Genomic DNA, 21,335 nt, shown 5'->3' on the forward strand with positions numbered 1-21,335 from the left:
ATATTCCACTTGGTTTCTTTAATTGGTGGTGTGAAAATAATCCCAAATACTCGGCGTAGCCTAGGCCTACATATCAAGATGAGCGTATTTTCTCATGCGTCCATCTGTCTTAGGAAGCCCTTGAGCGGAGGCCACTACAAGTGCTTTTTCAGTAAACCACGGAAATTACTTTTTGCAGCTGACTGCAGCGAAGACCTCGTCAAGTAGTAGACCACATCAGGCTACACTGAGATCTGTATGATTCCGGAAATAGTCGACGCTCAAGTAAAACTGTTGTCTTGTTGATTTTGAGAGCAATGGCAAATCCGTTAAACTGGAGTTGATGATAGTCGAATATGGGGCGAAACAAACAATGTTTCATTTCGATTGAGTTATTTTGTATCAGGCTTTGCTCTAGAGTGTTGTCACATGCAGCGTTCTTAGAACATTAACCTTTTAGTGAGCTTGCAAATGTTGTAGTTAGCCTATATTTTCGCGTTCATATATGATTCGTCTGTGACTCCCCCTTTCATTCGGCCCCCTCCGTTGGCTACTCCCCTCCCTGGGTCCTGTGTGTGATAAGCAAACTGGGAGGAGCTGGCGTCTCGTGCGGTCCCCCCTCCTTTTCCCTCACCTCAGTCATTTCAGAGGGAGAGAATGAAAAATAAAGGAGAGGGGTCTGCCTTGAACACTAGCGGAAAGGCGTCATTTTAGTCCAGAAAGCAGTTGGACTAGTTACATACTCCTACGCACGGGCCTGGCCCGAAGATAACGGCGATGGAGAGGAGAGGGTCGCGAGTCATTAAACCGTCAAAATTGCTGTAGGAAGGCGCAAGGATCATTTTCATTTCATCCCGCATCTCGGCTACCGGGATGGAGATAAGCTATCCCCTGCATCAGTACGTCGATCAACAAAGTAAATGGCTCTGAACATCTTGAATGCAGCGTTGTTGTTCACTCTCTCCTGTCACTGAATCCAGTAGCCTACAGCCCGTAATATTTCGTACGAAACGCGAGGTTTACATGGACAGAGCGGCTAACGAACAGACAACTGGACCGACTCATTTTCTCCGCTGGGGATCCAGAGGTAGCCTACCTCAGAATCTACAGTGTTGCCTCTGCCTTGCCGCACAGCGTAAGCGGGCTATGCGCCTCTGCGTTAAGATAATAATGTAATGGAGATTGGTGTAGCCAGCCACACACGAAAGCTACGATGCGTTATAACTTGGATACTTCTGGCTGTTAATACGACCAAGGAAACGACAATAGCATCTTCTGGATCGCAATGAACATCTAGCCTAGGTACAACCCAAAACAGGCGATGGGTAAGCTCTTTTTCTTCAGCTAGAGCACAAGAGAGGCGAGCTCTAGGGCTGTCATGTCATTACACTTGTATGTCTGCATCTGGTGGGTGTGTGTTTTATGTAAAACAATCGGGGATGCCTTCATTTTACAGGCCTGGACTGACTCAAAACTATAGACTACAAAAGTGCTGAAATAGAAAAGGCAGTGATGACGTCCGATGATAGTTGATCTAAATCCCCGTGAATAGCTTGGCGACAATTATGTTCCCTAGACAGCTAATATTACTATTGTATCGATAATATTACTATGGTTATTGATTGGTAGGCTATTATTCTGTCAGGAGAAGCCCAAGCTATTTCGGCTGTGTCACTGACGAAATTTTGGAAACGTTCCAGATGATTCTTGGCCTCCTGGGGTCGTCAAGTAAATTTCCATGGGGTAAGCCAGGGTGTCGTAAGGAGACACACTGTCCAGCGACCCTAACTCACCCGCATGTATAAGGGCAAATACTGTTTGGCACTTCATAAGATGAATGGGACCGCCAAATCGTTAAAAAAAGAAAAGGCGACCTAACCACCACGAAGCCATCTATAAAATGATGTGATGATAATTGTATCAGGTTATTTTGTATTTTTTATTTTAATTTAAAAAAACCTTTGCCTGTTTTTAGCCTGTGTTGTTGCTAAGCTGAATTGTCAGCTGTAACACACTTATCTAATGCATTAAAAATGCGTCTGTGCCGTAGAGAGATTGGAATACAATCACGCCCCACACAGACTTCCATTTCAAATGAGGTTTTCGTCCAAGTAGATGAACAACACGACAGTATCAACAGCAGTGAGAAAAACGTGCAAGTCTCATATAGCTCGATTAGTCCATCACTCCGAATGGACTATGACAAGATTTGCTTTATTTGATCCAATCGTGGCGTGGTTGCAGGAGTGCCGGTGGGTTTATAAAGGCCTGTAGAGTGTACGTCTATAGTGAGTCAGCCGGCATCAAGGTGCCGAGATTTGCATTGCTCCCTGTAGTGTGCCTCTCGATTCAGTGCATTAGGAAACAGCGGTGCCTCGGGAGGCTGCAGTCGCTACACCGCAGCGCTGATAATTAATGCTGATCGACCGTGCGTTCAAGCTAGACGCTGCTGCTGCTGCTGCCACTGCCCCAAGGACCAACATTGAGAGTCAGGAGTAGCCTATGCTATGGTTGCTCAAAAAAGACTGAACAGATGTAGCCTACCATATGACGACCAACAGTATTTGCATGGTAAAATGGGAACAGTGTGCGAAGTCTTCTGATTTTATATAGGCCTAGTTAGGTCAACATTTTCCAACTCTGGGAATGAGATCTTTATTGATTACACTGGAGTAACACAATGTTTCAAACATGGAATTTATTGTCATTACTGGTGCACTGCTGCTGTGATACAGTCTGCCAATATCGTATGAGGTACTTAGAGTAGGACTTCAAAACGCTCACATTCAGCAGCCTAACCTCAGCCTTAAATGAAGGGGCACTAAATATGCATTTTTTTGGTGAAAGTATAAACTTTGCCTTGACACTTTATCGCACAATGATCCAACTGTAGCACTCATTTCACAACACCCACAAAACATCTGCTCTGGCATTCTCAGTTCAGTGTTTTCGTCTTGAGCAAGCTTGGTGGTGAAGAGACAGATCATTTTCAGTCAACCTTAGAGTTTGTGTTAGAGTCAAATCAAGACACATTAGAAGAACTTTTAACTGAGTGGATCTAAATTGTGATCTGTTGATGTGCATTTTTGAGAAATTATCATGAGGCATTGTTGTCATGGGTGTTAACCCTGATGAGTTTAGAGTCCATTACTTGGCTGCAGACAATTTAATCTGACATAGCAGGCAGGCTGGCAGACAGGCTTGCACAGGCTCACACAAAATCAGCACATTATATATGGACTGTTTGCACTCCTTAGAAACAGAAACCCATGACCTTAGCTTTTGGGAATGTAATGCTCTAATCATTAGAGTTGCAGGAGCGGCAGCCAAGGTCCAAGTCAAGTGTGTCCCCCCCTCCTCCTCTTCCTCATCCTCTTCCTCTCCCTGCTGTCTCATGTCAGGTTGTTGTGGTGAGGAGATTCAGATTGGTGTTTGGAGGTCGGGGCTTCTTCAATTTTGGTGTTGGTGCAATGTTTGGCTTTAAGGCCTGAATAGTTTTTCTGGTTCCGTCATCTATAATAGATACGCTTACTCCTGTCCTACTGAGAAGGTTCTTTGTTTCTGTCATTCCTTTTTTCTCTCTCTCCCTCTTTATCTCTCTCTCTCACTTGCATACGCAAACACGCAGTTTCTACCTTCGTCTGTCTTTCGGTTTCTCTCGCAACCTGCTCGCTCTCTTTTCCTGGCACATACTCCCTCTCTCTCTCTCTCTCTCTCTCTCTCTCTCTCTCTCTACCTCTTTGCCCTGAAGAGTTCTACGCTTCAGTAAAAGAGCTTTCATTGCCCACGCAGGGTGAGTGTAAGATCTTTTGCCTGGAAAGAAAATAGAAGAAGAAAGTCAGAAACAGTGAGAGAGAGAGAGGGAGACAGAGAGAGAGAGAGATAAAGGGCAAGACGGGGGGAAGAGAGATCTCACTACCCAAAGACTCTGTTTCTTTCTGCAAGGCTGATGGCTTCATCCTTATTAGCGACTTAGGGCTTCTTTGATGCGTCTGTGTTCAAAGACTCAGTGGGCACCTGCCTGAGTGGATTGGAGCGGCGCAGATAATACGATTTGCTACATCTGTTGGCGAAATCCAGCCCGTCTCAAAAGAGAGGGCTTGTGGCAGAGGTCTTCACTAGTGCCCGTGGTGACTAGCAGTGACACATTAACGGAGGAGACCTGAGATATGATATGTTATTTCGTTTTTGTGTCGAAGGCCCAGTTCAACATCAAGGACATGTGCTAGCAAGATGAGATAAGGCAAAGCTCTGATGCAATGTGGAAGAAATCTGCCGTTAAAATAGTGTATATAGGTAAATATACACTATTTAGTGTAAATAGTGAAGACTGTTGCTTTATTGGATGTGCTGTGGATCATTTATTAGATACTGGGTTGTGTCCCTTGTTGTTATACCTTTCTGTTTGCCTTTCTCTTGTTATTCCTTGCTTGCAGGAAATCACTTCATCTTGTCCCTTATTTGATGTTGATGTGAAACACTTCTACTTGTTCGATGCATTAGTCAGCCCACAACTCTCTGAGAAGTGTCCTTCAAAGGGGACAGCAAACATTGACATTGTCAGCCTTCCCCTCCCTCCATCTCCCTCCTTCCCTCCCTCCTTTCCTCCCTCTCTTGCTCTCTCTCTCTCAGGTGCTTTCATGAATGATGGAGCACCCCTGTCAACCATAGCAGGCAGCCTTGTGGTACTCCCCTCGCTAAATAAGGCTCCAGTCCTCACACACACATATATACACACACACAAACACACGCGCGCACATACACATACACACAGTGCTCCTTGTCAGGCATCCAGGACCCGTTTACCAAGCAAGCCAAAATAGCAACCATCCATCCCCAGCATGGCTGCCAACCCCGTCGCAGAGCGGAGCAGAGCCTGCTGGCCGCCCCCACCTCCCCCTCCCTACTGGCCCGTCCCCCTCACACGCTCACTCTGCGGCCTTTTGTTGTGCCTGGTGTCACCTTTCATACCTGTCCCTCACAGGGGCATGTGGGGAGAAACAGACTCTGACCTGTACTTGACCTTAGAGATGTGTTTAGTGCAAGGAGAGAGGAGTGTGTGTGTGTGTGTGTGAGAGAGAGTGTGAGAGAGAGAGAAAGAGGGATGGGGGAGATTAAGTGAAGGACGTAATGACATTGCAGTCTTCTCTGTGGGATTTAATTGACATTCCTCCTGCAGTGCCCGCCCGGTCCAAAATCCGCTGAATAAACGCTTCCATGTCACATACATACACACACACACACATACACACACACACAGAGCTGCCATGCCATCCCCTGAAAGCGTCCGCATTCTGCCTCAGCAGTATGCCTTCCTTCCTCATTGTCTGCCAAGTGCCCCCCCCCCCCATCCGTCCAAGCGCTTGAGCCATTCTAGAAGGTTCTGGCCAATCCTGGCCGCAAGCAGAGAGAGACATCCTCTCTCTGTCAGGGTTTTAATGGATTCATTTAGTTAATGGTGGGGTAAATGCATCTTCATGGTAGGTGAAGTGTGTGTGTGTGCGTGTGTGCGTGTGCGTGGGTGGGATGAGAGCATTTATGATATTATATTACATTGGCTTGCATATTGATTCATGGGCAAAGCTACAGAGGCAGGTGAAGTGTTGTACCTTGTGTGGGGATGTTCATTTAGAGGCTCGGTAGCTCTCCCCAGCTGACCATGGAATCATGAACATTAGCAAGCGCGAGCACACACAGAACAGAGAGGCCGCTTCTGCCCTGACACAGCTGTCCGTCTTGGTCCAGCCCAGCTGCGATCAAACTGGAGGGACAGACAGAGAGAAGGCGTGGTAGAGAGAGGGATAGAGAGAGAGAGAGAGGTGGACAGAGGGATAGAGAGAGAGAGGTGGACAGAGGGATAGAGAGAGAGAGAGAGAGAGGTGGACAGAGGGATAGAGAGAGAGAGAGAGAGAGAGAGAGAGAGAGAGTGTGGTGGACAGACAGACAGAGGGAGGGATAGAGAGAGCGAGAGAGAGAGAGAGAGGGAGTGTGGTGGACAGACAGACAGAGGGAGGGAGGGAGGGAGGGAGGGAGTGGTGGACAGAGGGAGCAGAGCATTAGGATTATTTTTGGAACTGAGTCTCAACGTTGCCGGACGCTCCTGGACCCTCCCACTCCGGAGGTTGGGAGCATGCGTCCATCCCCTCTCTCACCTCTCCCTGGCTGGATGGAGTGGGGCCCCCTTTGTTGTTTTCACCCCCCCCCCCCCCCCCCTCTCTTTGTAGGAGCCGGGGCCCGTGTTGTTTTGAGCCTCTGGGAGGAGTGTGTGAACCTTTGTCCCAGCCTCACCCCTCCAGCAGTACGCTGGCTCCATGGCGGGGATTTAGGACCCATGAATCATTAATGCGTCTCCCAATCGGCGTGTTCCTCCTCCCAGACACTTAGTGTCCCAGAGAAAACCGCTCCACCACCCGCACACACACACCCACACACACCCACACACACACACACACACACACACCTCCACCCAGTCCCAAGTGGACGAGAGGGAAAAGCCATCCTGTTGGCGGCGGCATTAATATTTCTCCCCTTAATCCACTCCCAACCACACGGCTCCGCTCACAACTTTGCTCAGTCGGTTTGACTTCTTTTTGACCTCTCAGCCGTGTGTGTGTGTGTGTGCGTGAGTGTGTGTGTGTGTGCGCATGCGCGTGCAGCTGTGCATGCATGTGTTTTGGTGGGTTTGGTCTGAGGTGTGTGTGTGTGTGTGTGTGTGTGTGTGTGTGTGTGTGGCATAGTTTTGGCTTTGTGTTGCATGCCATTTCTTTGGCAGCCGGTTTCCTCTACTTTGCATGTTTGTGTGGGTGTGTGGTCGACTCTTGTGTTTTGTGGGTGCCCCTGTGCCCTCTCTTGCCAAGAAATTCCTCCAAACACTTAAAATTCCATTGATCGAATCCACTGGTCAATGTCTTGTTATGATAGCCTGGAGGTACCCGCAAAAGCTGATTTATTTCTTGATGGCTCAGTCTATGTTTTTTCTTTTTTCTTTCTCACTTTAGGCTGTCTGCAGAACTGATGCATGTTTAATAAATTCATATTGATATTTCTCTGACAATAGCAGTGAGAAGCGAGGTACTTTCCAAGATGGCTGCCAGTGCCACATATCACTTCAAGTTGCACTTCTGCTTCTAGCGATGTGTGTGATTGTACTGTGAGAGGATTCCCAGTTCATGTAGACATGGTAGATTCTACTTATGAAGGACCTTCATTTGATGTAAATTTTACTATAAAAGGCTGTGTTCACTGTTAGTAAAACTAAATCATAGACCAGTGGTTGTGCCATGCTGTTTATTTACAGTGTGACAGTGAGAGACCTTCTTTGTACTCCGTGTCAACAGGAAGAACAATCTGCAGCAGGCAGCCTCCATCTGATAGCATCTCCCGACCTTTTTAGAACCTTGTTTGTTTTTATAACGGCTGTATATAAACCATCTATTTGGAGCTCTCGTTGACCCATGTTGAGTTCGCGACTGACAGTTTGCCTTGTGGTCATCTTGTGATCAACAGAGCCTTGGGCGGCTGGCTCGCCAAGTCAGCTGGGTTGGGTAAATGAGAGAGGCTGAGATTTGTTCAGCGCTGTGTTTTAAAGGTGGAGGTATCGGTTCTCCATTTGGCCTACTTCCCATCTGTTCTTTAAAAGGACGCTGCCTATAAACTTACTCGGCTTGAACGGCCATATCAGCTTGCAGCTTGGCACCTCCGGCTCTCTCTTTATCTTTTCTCTCCCTCCTTCTCCTCTCAGGCCTTTTTGTTTGTTCATGGTGGGGACAACACAAGCTGTTGTGATGGCTGAGACTTGAATCAGTTGGGTGTGACTTAGCCTAGAAACGAGTGGCCTTGGCATATGGTGTGTGTGACTGGTCGTATCAGGTGTGACCAATGTATCCACCATTGTTGACTGCTGGGCTAAAAAGACTCCAGCATGGCTAGAACTGCCAGAACTGTTGCATTGCCAGAACTGCTTTTACCATTTCATTTGAAAGGGATGAATTTAAAAGTAAAGTGTGTGTATGTGTGTGTGTGTGTGTGTGTGTGTGTGTGTGTGTGTGTAAGTGTAAGTGTAATAGGAAGCCATTGTAAGGAACTCTGATGGAAGGCGATATTTGAGCACAAGGGAGGAGGAGGAGGAGGATAAGGAGCAGAATGAGCTCTATTGTATCGCATGAGACTGCAGCGGCAACAGTGGGAGAGCGATGGGCGATTGCGGGACAAGCACTCTCTCTCCCCCTCACACACTCACACACACACACACACACACACACACACACACAGCTCCTGGGTTAATGCCTTGTTTCAGTCCCACACTAACAGGGACACAGTGCTGGGTGGCATGACTGATGGAGGTAGCTGTGGCGGGGGCAGTGGCAGTGGAGGGGGCAGGAAGGCACCAGTTGGAGAGAGCCTGGCACTGAACTATACCCAGTTTAGTTACTGGCAAGTTGTGGTATTTGCTAAAGAAAAGAGAGTTTGTGTGCGTGTGTGTGTGTGTATGTGTTTGTCGGTGTGTGTGTGTTTGTCAGTGTGTGTGTGTGTGTTTTGTCGGTGTGTGTGTGTGTGTGTGTGTGTGTATGTGTTTGTCGGTGTGTGTGTGTGTACGTGTTTGTTGGTGTGTGTGTGTGTGTGTTTGTCAGTGTGTGTGTGTGTGTGTGTGTGAGAGAGAGAGAATAGAAACCAGAGAGTGAGTGTGGGTTCCCAGCGTAAGGACTAGGCGAAAAGCTGGCGTTTTACAAGCTGTGGTTTTGAAATAGCCAGTAAAATGGAAGTCTGTAGTCATAGATGACAATACCAGTGGACACACGTTAACAGATGGACCCACAGAGAAATACACACACACACGCACGCATGCATACACCCACACACACACACACACACACACACACACACACATGCATACACATACACATACACATACACATACACATACACATACACATACACACACATACACATACACACACAAGTTGAAGGTCAGTTGAAGTAAGTTGTAAAGCATGACACAAACACATCCATAAAGGCCTCCCTCATTCAACGACACAAACAGCTTGCCAAGTGCAGACTCATGCACCCACACGCATGCTTTGCTTAGACTGTACACTCTGAAAACTTGCTGTGGCTTACACACACACACACACACACACACTGAATAGAAGAGTTTCCTGTCCAAACCCTTGGTGGTGTGTCATCAGCATAGCTCTCGATTAGTCATCAAGTGCCTCCATCGGTGAATGCATGGCGCTGAAGGTGAACAGCGTATGATATTGTTGTGCACAATAAAGAAAGGGAGAGATCACCGGAACACATAGATGTGGACGGGTAATCGGAACCGTGGTGGAATGACCTTTTTCACATGGTATGTACTGTGTTTGTTGTTGTACGCATATCATGTGATTATCGCATAGGGACTAGCTCATTCTTCCAAGGGGGGTAAATTAATGTCAATGAGCTGAGCCGTGACTTGTTATGAAACTGTTTCCAACATGCTTGAGAGGGCATTCATGGACAAGGTCTCATCCAGGTTTCTGCTAAGCCACGTGAGCCTTGATGGAGCATGCTGCAGTATGTTGACTGAAACACAAGCTAGCCTCGACACGGCTTGTCTTGAGAGGCTGCCAGTCGCTGCCCGGGCACAGGCGAGGTGGTGCCCTGGGTAAAGGCCCAGTGGCGGCGCCAGTCTTCATGCCACCTCCATGGAGATCTCGATCGATGGGCGTGGAACTGACTACCTTTTGTTACAGCGTTGCCTGCACCACCTCACTCTAACAGCGGCACTTACCGGCGCCTATCAGCAGCGCTTAAGCGCTGTAGTAGGAGATGGAAGACTGGCTGTAGAGGATACGTCAATGGATACTGTTGCACACAGACACAGCTGCTTAAGTCATGTGGTAATGTGGCAGTTTTATGATTCAAGATAGAATAGGTCTTTTTAAAGCTTGGATCGGTTCCTGATTTGATGCTCTTTGAACCCCCCCCCCCCCCCCCCCCCCCAGGTGTGTGCATGTGCTCACTTAGCAGCTGCCTTTGTTCAGTGACCTATAAAAACAAGGCTGAATACAATCAAAGAAAACGTGGAAACCACAGCGTCTGCTGCAAAATGGTCAATAATTCATTAGCATATGTTAGATTGTGTTGAGAACACACACAAGTTACAACCAGAACCAGAGATTACACGCACCCTCATATACATGGAAAAAAAAGCTGATTGCATTGGGTGTAAATTGACATGTCATAGACTAACAAGCCCATTCAGTGGTGGTGAAGAGACTATAGGAACAGTGGTAAGGCATTCCTTCAAAAGGAAGCTTTATTGATGGGAAAGGACACATTAATCCTGTTATCAGGGCATGCATTCACATTCTGAGCTGATCACTGCTATGAATGTTACATGTTTGTTAATGAGATTTGTGTCCTCTTCAGTGTCTCAACAGAGATGGCAGGTGAGTGGAACTGCTGTTGTTTATAGAGTGAGTGAAAGAGTAGCACCACAGTAGTATCATAAAGGACAGAGAGAGTGGACACCATACAGGACAGAACATCCACGAATGATTTCATTAGCAGCAGTTGCTCTGAAAATAGAATGACTCATCTCATCTCTAAGCAGGTAGGTTAGTCTGTGCTCAGTAATGTTAATCAGTAGCCTAATATATATTTGAGACTAGCCTATGAAGCAGGCGCATAGTAATCAGATGATTTTTCATCATCATTTGGGCCTACTGTGAAACCAAGGTGCGCTCACTCTTCTGCAGAATTACATTACATGCCTCATTGTTCTCCGACTAGTTGGAACTGGCTGTATGTCATGAATCTCTATTTTCAGAATAAACATGTTTCACAAGCTAGATTTTAATTCAGATTTACAGTTGAGAGGAGGAGTATTTGTGTATTTGTTTTTCTGTGGCCTTCAGCACAAACTCAACACAGTGCTCTTCTGGGTAGCCTACAGCTGGACCTCAGTTGAAAGAGACAAACTGCTTCTGTCTCGACCCCTTTTTTTTTTGTCAGAACAACATCGTTGAGGCAACCTGTCTGCTCCAAATCCCTGTAATAAGTAACATGACCGCCATTTTGCGTCAGCCTTCCCGCTCTCTCACGGTGAATCAGTGTGTAACACCCGTGTGAGGATTGAGTCGGCCAGTCAGTTCTCAGGAATGATGACAGAGTCGGACACAGAAACCTGCTTTGGGATGTTGGCCAAGAAGGCTACATCACTGGACTCTCTGTCTCTGCGCTGACTTCCAGTAGATCCATTATGAAGCGAGAAAAAGCTCCTGTTATGCTTTAGAAGACTTCAGAACACAAGCACAATTGTGTGTCTTGATTTTAACTGAACGCCTCAGTGACACATAGAGTTGAGTGCTGTGAGACTGAAAGTGTTTTCTGTCACTTGATCATATTTTCCAGTAACAGAGAGAAAGACACTTGGACAGAACAAAAAATGTCTTTTGTCTGTAAAATCAGTTTCGTCTTTGTTGAGAAACATTGAAACTACTGTTGCAAAAAAAGTTGCATAACATCAGTTATGATTAATGAAAAGCATGCATCTTTTGTAAGTATGTTGAGCAGCAACACGCCATACTGTAGGTTACCATACAATCCATGGTCATTGTGCTCCGGACGCATTCCCAAGGCTCCACATAATGACTCTCACCCAAACAAAGAGAAAAAGTTGGCTTTGATGTGGAAAGGGCCCTTTGGACCAACCATAGGGATGAAGTCTGAACTAACCTTCTGTTATGTCTGAAAAAGCCAGATCTGCATGCTATGCTCCGCAAGCCCACTATTGTTCTTCTTAAGTTTTCTTATTATTATTATATATTCCTATTCATCCACTTTTTGTGCGAACTACTGCTCCCAGAGCGTTTGAGCTATCGTCACGGTTCCAACTCTAAAAACGTCTGAACTAACCTTTAAGTCTGTTATGTCTGAAAAAGCCAGATTTGCATGCTATGATACAAGCCTGATGGTCCGTCACAGACTCCCTCACCATCTTGGCCTCGTCTGTCCACAGGACAGTTGGCCCTGGAGGGGAGCTCTGGACATCTGTGGCCCCAATCCCCACCCCCCATCCCCAACCACCACCAGCCAATGGATCATCACGCTAGTTAGTGGAACAGCGGATGCTCCAAGCCCTGCGGTATTTACCTAGCTCTGGGATTCAACGATGGCCAGCTCATTTCCCAGAACTAAAGGTGTGAGAGGAGACTGGGGGGGGGGGGGGGGTGCACTATGCACTTCCTCCCTCTTGTTTGTATTTCACATACCTGACCGTTTTCTTCCCCTTTCTCATGTTGTAAGTCTTGATCCAAGCCCCTGCTGGTGTGTTCTGGGGAAGGGTTAAAGGTCATGGCGCATGCTGAGGGACTGGCGAAGGCCGCCGTCCGAGAAGCTGATATATTGGGTGCAACCCCCCGCCCACACATTGATTTTCAACTCAAATTAAACCCAAGTTGACCGTCGTATATCTGTCAGTGCTGCGCGGTGTGCTTACATTTTTCCACAAAACATTTGCTCTGCTCAGAGGCTCGGCTGCGTTGAGGAAAGGCCAATGACCTCCAACACAACCCCCCACCCCCCACACACACACACGCCCCTGTCTTTCCTCCCGATAGCACTCTGAATGGCACTCTTTGTATGTCTCTGTATGTCACGCCATTGTGTTTTGCTTTAATACTTAATCATATTCAAAACTGTATTTCATGGCCCACATGCATTAAGTGGTCGAGATGAGTGACCCACTTATGAGTCCGGCCCCAGTGGAGGATGCGAGGGAAGAAAGAAAACACGATGGCCTCAGACGTCTTGTGTGCTTTTCCTGTGTGTCCATTCGAGCGCGGCTGAGTGAGTTTATACACTGCGGCTTTTGAATGGGGAGGGAAACAGCTGCAGACAGGTGTCAAGTCAAGAGCAGGAGGAGGTAAGAGCAGGAGGAGATGAGAGCAGGAGGAGATGAGAGTTGGGAGGCAGCTAGCACGGCATATAGATAGATAGATAGTAGATAGATAGATGGATAGATAGATGGATGGATGGATAGATAGATAGATAGATGAGAGTTGGGAGGCAGCTAGCACGGCTGCACAGCGACTACGATGAGCGAGGCACTGCAGCGCTGTGGGTTTGATCTGGGCAGGATGTTGGGTTGAACTCTTATCACAGAGGGCATCTCTCTCTCTTCCCCTCTCTCTCCTCTCACTTCACAAGGTGGCTGCCATCACAAAGCGCTCGCTTTATAGACCAGGAATGGAGACCTCCCTGCTGACCGCCTGCCCCTAGTGACCTGTGCAAATACCATGCCATTTGACAATAAAATCATATTATGCAAAGCCCTGCGTCCTTGCCCCAGTCTGCATTCATGCGCCGCACACAGCAAAGCCAGTTGTGCCGGATTGGGAAAGGTCACAGCCATATGCAGGGGAGCAAGGCTTTATTTTGATTATTATTATGCTACCAGAGAGGCTACCGTACTCATCCATGCATTATCTAAATATCATTCGCTCTGCCAGCCAGGGCTGTGGGAATAATCCACTTTCTCACCGCGGGGAGAGAGCTATGCTTGCTTGCATCTAACTGTGTGTGTTTGTTTCTCGGATCGCAGGGGAGGGAGGAAAAAGCTTTCTCCATGTTTGATAGCTCAGCGGCGGCCATTTTGGTTCCACTCTGTAGGAGGTTTATATAACGGGATTAGAGCCAGCACCCCAGTAGCACCTTTCATCTTCAGGCTCCCCGCAGACGCGCATTTGCCGCTGCCATCCTGTCTGGGGCCCCATCACTCTTCCGGGTCTGGGGATCAGTTAGACACGCCCCCCCCCCTAGACACACACATACCATACACCCATATCAAACACACACACACTGCCACCCGGCATGCTGTAACTCAGTCTCCACTTCACGAGTGATTGTTCTGGGAGGTTTGCTTTGAGATGCAGGCCTTATCTGAAGTTATGCAGATGCCAGCAGAGAGGTTAGGTCTGCAGGAGGGTGTTAATGTGCATGGTCATTTCTTTGGCTTTATCTCAGGTGTCAGCGAGATTGAGCTCACGTTACTGTGGATTGTCCACCACCTTGCCCAAAGGATCTTGTTGTTCATCTTTCCTTTTTGGCTCTTCTTCTGATGAAAGATGTTGGCATGCCCTCATGGCACTGAAGTGAAGCACTGTTTTGTGTCAATTTTAGTCTGGAGAGCTCTTACTCCTCATCACTGTGCAACCGCTGTCTGATTGCAGCAATCAGCATGTTTTTTTTTTTTTTTTTTTTTTTACTGTTACCAAAGACGTCTGTGTCAGCAGAGCAGTCAGGCCTCAGCAATGTCAAACAATAACAGCACACCCACCAACGGAGCTGCAATTGCCTACCTAAAGCCTCCAAGTCCAGGCGCTCACAGTGATCACTTAAGCTGACAGTGTGTGTGCCCTGACAAGACACCGTAGAGACATCTTGGTGACTCATGGTCTCTCTATGCCATGTTGCAAAGAGAAAAGAGGCATCGCAACGTTAGCGTGCCTGAACATGACTTGTCGGGGACGTGCACTTAACAGTAGGTGAAATGACAAGAAGCACCGCACTGGAGTGTAATGGCTTTGCCATCTGTTGTTGTTGTCAGTCATTGCTCCTCTGGTGTTGGCTTTTGAAATGGGTGTTCACCCCCGTCACTGTTTCCTTCCTGAAGAAGAAAACAGAGAGAGTGAGGCGGTAAAACAGACTGCTGAGCAGGCTGAGAAACTCAGCGTAACCTGCAGGATGTGGTGTAACGTGGTGTGTGATAGTGAAGCCCCAGGTCAATGGTAGTCAGTCGAATTATTGTACTGTCATGACTTTGCATCTCAACTCTTACTCTCTCTCTCTTACATCTCTCTTACATCAACTTTTGTCTTGTTTTCAATTTATCAGCCCTCCAGTCGACTGTAATTATAGGTGCATGATGGTGAACCCCAATGGGTCCGCTAGTGTGTTCAATTATTGTACTCTCTCTCTCTCTTTCCCTCCCTCTCTCTATCTCTCAATTTCTCTCTTTCTCTCTTTCTTTCTTTCTTTCTTTCTTTCTTTCTTTCTTTCATTCATTCTTTCTTTCACTCTCTCTCCCTCCCTCCCTCTCTCTTACATCTCAATTTCTCAATTTATCAGTCCTCCAGTCAACTGTAATTATAGGTCTGAGGTGAAATAAACGTACATCTTTTCAAAAAACCCCAAACACCAACAATTTTTTTTTTTACATAATTATGCATTGCACATACTCACCTATTCCTTGTCATCCTGCTGGGTTAGTTTGATGTGGCGTTATCACTTTAGTGTCTAGACAGCAGCAGAGCATAACAGTGTCGTAATTGCAAGGTTGCTGCATGCAAAAACCTCCTTCACACAAGCCCAGCCAGCCATTAGCTGATCCGCTGTCCTCAGCCTAAATAACACGTTAACGTTAATTACACGCTAGTGGTTTGTCAGCACCAAGACAGGAGCGGCGCAAGTGTCCTCCGAGGGAAAGGAGGGAAAAAAAAGACAAACAAAAAAAAACACCCAGTCAATGGCAAACGAGTGCAGGTCCTCAGAGAGCGCGCCTGTGTTTGGTCTGGGAAAAAAACGGATGACTCACCTGGGGCGGACAGAGCTCAATCCCAACAGTGTCGGGACGGGATCGGTGTGCCCTGCCATCGCTGGCTGCCGCCACCGCACTCCAGTGCTCGTGGGGCAGGCCAGAGTGGCTCGGCAGCAAGTTGAAAACCAGCCGCTTATTCCTATAAGGAGGCTATCGGAGACCGCCGCTCTCAACCACATCTGGCCCCGATCTGTGCTGGACCCGTTCCAAGGCCGAGTGCCACCTGGGGGTCGACCGTTCCCAGGAGCACATCATGAGGAATGACATAGGAATGGGGTGGAGGCGTGTGTGTGTGTGTGTGTGTGGGGTGGGGGGGGGGGGGTCGGGGATTGATTACGATGCATGGAGCCACTAGTGAGTCAAAGCTGTTCTCCATTATGTTCGCTCAGGTGGGGATTTTGGGGAGTGGGGGGGGGGGGGGGGCTGGCGGGCTGGCTGGCTGGCTCTATCATCTGTCAGCTGATAATGTCAGAACGGCCGCCCGAGGCTCAAGCCGAGGTCCAGTCAGTGTGGAGCAGCAGCTCCTCTCCTCCCGCTGCACCAGAGAGCTGCTGCCCTGCCTGACCCGCTTCCCTCCATTATTGATGAGCCCGCCGCACATATTTCTCGCTCCTCCTGGACTGTGCAACAGCGCCTTCCAGCACACTCCTCGCCACCTTCCCTCATTCTTCAAAATGTGCCGTTGAATTATTTAAAAGCACTTAGCACCCTTCCCCACACTCTCTCCTTGACATTGGGAGCGCCTGATGTCTGCTGCATACCTGTGCAGACTCAGGGAGTGGGATCAGTGCTGTGGGTGGCAGATTTTCCATTCGGGGAGAAGATAGTCTTTCAAATACCCTACATCTGTATAAACGCATGTGCATTACTTTTGGCAGAATGGGTTTAAAATTAGCACGTCGATATCTGATAGCCTGGTTCCTCCATCTCCATGGCTTGCATGGTTGGCTCTCTCTCACTTGCCAGTGGAGTAGGAGGCCTCCTGACTCCGGTGGCTAACAAAGGTAGAGCCTGGCTGCTCTCCTCCTCAGAAACCTGACTCATCAGGAAGCGGAGGGGGGCCTCGATCGATCTGTAAATCCCGAGCCATCCTCTAACGTTGTGCCACCACTGCAGTCATCTGAGCGATAAGTAACCGAGCTAAGCTGGCTCCAGTGTTGACAACAGGCACAAAGAAAGGAAGCCTCTCGTTAGGAACGACGGGCACCTCAGACAATGGCCGCATCCCCCCAGGCCGCAAGCCCCTGGAGGCACCGTGGACAGGAAGAGAGAGTGAGAGAGAGAGGGCTGCTCCTGTACGCTCTTTGTACGTTCCTGTACGTTCTTTCTATGTTCTTTTCATAGTAAGCATACAGGGAGAAAGAGCCCGTGTGTGCTGAGTTACGTCAAGGCTACAGATTCGGAGATATTATCAGAGACGTCGAGCAACCAAGCGGGAGAATTCTTTGGGGACTCTGCTAGAGCAGCGCAATAATTATGATTTCATCAGTGCCTCAATAAGACCTTTCGTCTGAAGGTGACTTCCATACCCTGTTTCCAGAAAGCGCACGCGAATCTGTTATTTAAAACGCTGAATCTATGAATGTGCTATTTAAAGCACAGAATAGTGTGTGGTAATTATCTTTTTCAGTGTTTTCTCCTCTAAATAGGTCATGTCTATGGGAATGTCAGACAGGCAGGAATAGTAGCATTTTGTGTCTTACTAAAACAGAAAAGGACAAAAAAATCTGTGTGTGTCAATGTGTGTCTGTGTCAGGAAGTGTGTGTATGTGTGATGAGCGCATAGAAGCGTTCTGGTTCTTTGCCGGGGCTCTAATTGTATTAAAGCCCATTTGGCTGCACGTTTTGTCCTGCCCCCCGCCCCCCCTCCACTGCTCCCATGGTGACCCACAATGCCGTTTTTGTCCACTTCCGCCTCGCCCTCGTCTGTCCATAATGGCATCCAGTCACAGCACCCGCCGCGGAGGACCAGTCATTAGACGTGCGCCGCCCTGGGTGCCACGACAATCCGCGCTGCATTTGTGTTTCTTTTGCCCCCACACTCAAGCTGGCCCAACCACGTCGACTTTGACCGCGTTGCTGTGGACAGTTCCGCTCAGTGCGACGCCGCTCACCACAGTTTGTTTGCCACTTGAGACGCCTCCAAGAATCCAAACCCCAAATGTTTGGCTTTGCTAATACAGTGGCAGAGGACATATATTTAAATTTAGACTACGCTAAGAAAATCCTCCTCCCAAGTCTATTTTCCCACTGCCAAGCGTCACAATGTGGATACAGGCTGGCAAAGTAAAAGCGACAAATAAACAACCAGAGGCGAGTGCTGAGCTTAATTTCATCTCAGCAATTTTCCGTGTTTATGGCTCCAACGAGGCGACAAGGCCTTGGACCTGACTATGCGTTGCCCTTTAATAGATGAATAGGCGCCCTGTATACCGGTATGGTTGGCTGCTCTTATGCTCTTATGACAGGTCACCTGGTTCTCTCTGGGTCGTTGGTTCATTTCCAGAAAGAGCCATCTGGTGCGTGTGTGAGTGTCTAATGTTTGACATGACCCACGAGAGTGTGCACTCAGCAGCACCTGGCTCTCCCAGAAATGTTGTACATGTGCGCTTCACTGTCTTTTGGTATTTGGTCTTTTGGTATTATGTTTCTCTGGTCCAACCACTCACTCCTGCCTGCAGTCTGAAAGAAAGCCTTTTCACTGGCATCCTTGCGTCAACATGAGCGACATTTCTTTCTGTTTACGTGCATGCCACAAAACTAAAGCCAGATGCATTTATATTGCTTCAAAATGACTGCTACACTTCACAATCCATCTCGCTGGCCTGAACTCTCAGTATATAGTGAGTGAGCGCGGCCCTGGAGTGCACTAAACTTATGCTCAAGTGCATGGAAAAAGATTAGATCGTTCCTCATAGTATAGTCGGCCCTGAGCCCGGAGGCCACCGATGGCTTTTCCCTCCGGTAACTGAAGGCGTCCCCGTTTTACCTCAGTCCCAGCAGCCTGGTGGCCCGTGGTAACTCGACACTCAGCATATTCTTTGTATTTTTATCTCTGGCGCAGATTATTGCAGGCCCCAGAGCAAAACGTCCTTCTCCTCGCAGTCAGGCGTGGCGCGCCGGTGGTGTTGGAACAGGCCCGCGTGGCTGCGGAGACCGAGATAAGGCAGAGAGGAGAGGCATATTTAGAGCGCCAACAAAAGAAAAGCAGGAGACGTGAAAAAAGAAGTCTAGATAAAAAAAGACACACGGTATGAAGGTGTGAAAGAAAGAAAGTGAGAGAGGGAAGGAGGGAGGGAAACAGAAATAGGGAGCGAGAGAGGGAGAGTGCTGATAAAGACAAAAGAGGAAATGATTCTGAAGGGGAAGTCCAGAGACTATGAAGTTGTTGTCCTCCACCACTCCTCCTTTTGACACTTTCTCTCTTTCTCTCTCTCGGTCTTTCTCACTCACTCACTCACTCACTGAGAGAGGACACATTAACAGTTGTAGTGCAGCCAAGTTCTGCATTAGGCTTGTCGACTGAGAACTCAGTAGGTCAGATTGCAGCTATTTCTTCTTTTAAGGGTCTTGAGAAAAGTCCCCTGCTTTCTGCCATCTATTTATTTGTCTCCATCCAAATCCCCACCCCATTCCCTGGTGTCCTGCACTGGTAGCGAGTGCCTTGAAAACTAAAGTGCTTTTCGACGCTGCCCAAATGAGGAGCCGTAAAACCAAAGGTCACTTCCCTCTTGAGAAATTTGGAATTCATCCTCGTGCTCTTTGTCAGTTCTGCCAGATTGCATTTCTTTTGATTGTGAGACAACCCCTCCGACTCCCTCCATTTTTTTATGGTAGATTCTGACAGGCGTAGAGAATGAGGATTGGAGGGGAGGCAGAGTGGGAGGGAGCTCCTCCTAGCCAATCACAGCTGAATCATCAATCATTGATCAATGATTTAGGATTCCACTCGAGAACCTCAAAGGCTCTACAGAGTGGCCCCCGAAACATACATGTAATAATCCATGCACCAAAGGAGATTAAAGGGCACCTGTCTAATCATTGGTCCTGTGGTAACTGGATTTGCTTGATCTGGTTGTGGACGTCATACATATAAAACTGAACTTCATCACTGACTGACCTTAGCGGTCACCTTCTCAATCAGGGAAATGCATTTGCAACCACTGAAATCTGCTTAACCTTTGCTGCCTTGCTCTGCAAATGACTGGAAATGCACGTATAATTTCAATAAAGCTAAAATTGTATTCTGGCCTTAAACATGGTTTCCGTTTCTTCTCTCTGGACCTCTACCCCCCCCCCCCACCCCCCTCTCTTTCCTTTTGTTGCTCCTCAGGATGAAAATGCGACGGCATAGGGTGTTCTTGCTTTGCACGGTGGGCCTGTGTGTCATCTCCTTCCTGCACTACTACAAGGCGCTGCACTACGTGTCGCTGCTGCGCGAGCTCTCCGCCCCCTACCCCAACATCAAGTCCTTCATCATGGTCACCGGCTTCTTCTGGAGGGAGAGGGCCACGCCTCTGGCCAGCGCCGTGCCCGAGGAGGGGCCGCCGCTGGACCTCAGGCCATCGGACACCAAGCCCCGGGCCGGGGAGCACATGGAGGGTGAGAGGATGATGGGAGGGCTTGAGGACCCGGGGGGGCTAGTGATGGAGGTGGGGGAGGATCCTGGAGTGCCCAGACCGTGGGGGAGGCCTGAGGAACCACCACACCGGGATCCGGTTGGCATTGAAGTAAGCACGGAATCTGCAGTTCCTACTGTACAATGTTTATTGTTTTGGTAGTGTGTGCAGAAAGAGTTGTGATGAGGTCATAAATATGTGAAAAGATAATGATAAATGTGATAGATAAATGATTAGGCATACTTTGTTGTGTTTACTATTTTTACTTTTCTTCTATGCTGTTCCCCTTTCTCTTTTCTTGGGTTTAAAGAAGACTTTAAATTTCTTTTCCACAACAGGAGAAAAATGAGCGCCAGAAGGTGACGCCCTGGCACCCCAATCCCCCAGTAGTTCGTCTGAGACCGGAGGCTCCGCACGTGGTGGTGGAGGTGGAAGAACTCGACCCCACGACGGCTCCTACCCCCGACCCGATCGAGTCCATGGACGACCTCCACAGCCGCATCCACCACCTCCAGAACGACCGCGCGCCCTACTTTGTGCGCACCAAAGCCGGCGCCCTGTGCTTCCGGCAGGGGACCGAAGTAGCGCCCCCTGGTGGCCAGGCCAAAGTGGCAGTCCCCACAGCAGCAGCAGCAGCAGCGACCAAACACGGTCAGCGGCAGCTCCTCCAGCAGCCCATGCACCCCCAGCTTCAACAGCAGCAGCAGCAGCCACAGCTGCAGTATCCCCCCGAGGAGCAGACGGGCACCCTGCGCGCCAAGCCCCGGCGCGGCAAGCGGCTGGTGAAGTGCGTGTGCCGGCCCGGCTGGCACGGGCCCTACTGCGGCGTGCCCACCATGGTCTACCACTCCAACCTGCCCACCAAGGAGCGGCTGACGCCCCGCGAGACGCCCCGGCGCGTCATCAACGCCATCAACGTCAACCACGAGTTCGACCTGCTGCACGTGCGCTTCCACGAGCTGGCGAGCGCCGTGGACCTTTTCCTGGTGTGCGAGTCGAACTTCACGGCGTACGGCGACCGGAGGCCACTGCGCTTCCTGCGCCTGCTGCTCAACGGCACGTACGACTACATCCGCCACAAGATCCTCTACGTCTTCCTCGACCACTTCCCCGACGGCGGGCGGCAGGACGGCTGGATCGCCGACGACTACCTG

At 48.7% G+C, this 21,335-nt stretch overlaps 1 protein-coding gene across 1 annotated transcript in view; it reads left to right on the forward strand.

The window, feature by feature from the left end:
* Positions 1-630: 630 nt before the first annotated feature.
* mgat3b (beta-1,4-mannosyl-glycoprotein 4-beta-N-acetylglucosaminyltransferase b) overlaps positions 631-21,335 on the forward strand; it is a 22,981-nt gene continuing 2,276 nt past the window's right edge. The window contains exons 1-3 of the mRNA XM_076291648.1: positions 631-1,304; positions 19,896-20,292; positions 20,520-21,335. The exon at positions 20,520-21,335 is cut by the window's right edge and continues 2,276 nt beyond it. Coding sequence (XP_076147763.1) covers positions 19,897-20,292; positions 20,520-21,335 — 1,212 coding nt within the window. The 5' untranslated portion in view covers positions 631-1,304; position 19,896. The remainder of the gene's footprint in view (positions 1,305-19,895; positions 20,293-20,519) is intronic.

This window comes from Alosa pseudoharengus, unplaced genomic scaffold, assembly GCF_046254945.1.
Source record: "Alosa pseudoharengus isolate Yale_2024_CS ecotype anadromous, Long Island Sound unplaced genomic scaffold, YU_APseudo_1.1 YU_APseudo_1.1_scf_1, whole genome shotgun sequence".
NCBI lineage: Eukaryota > Metazoa > Chordata > Actinopteri > Clupeiformes > Clupeidae > Alosa > Alosa pseudoharengus.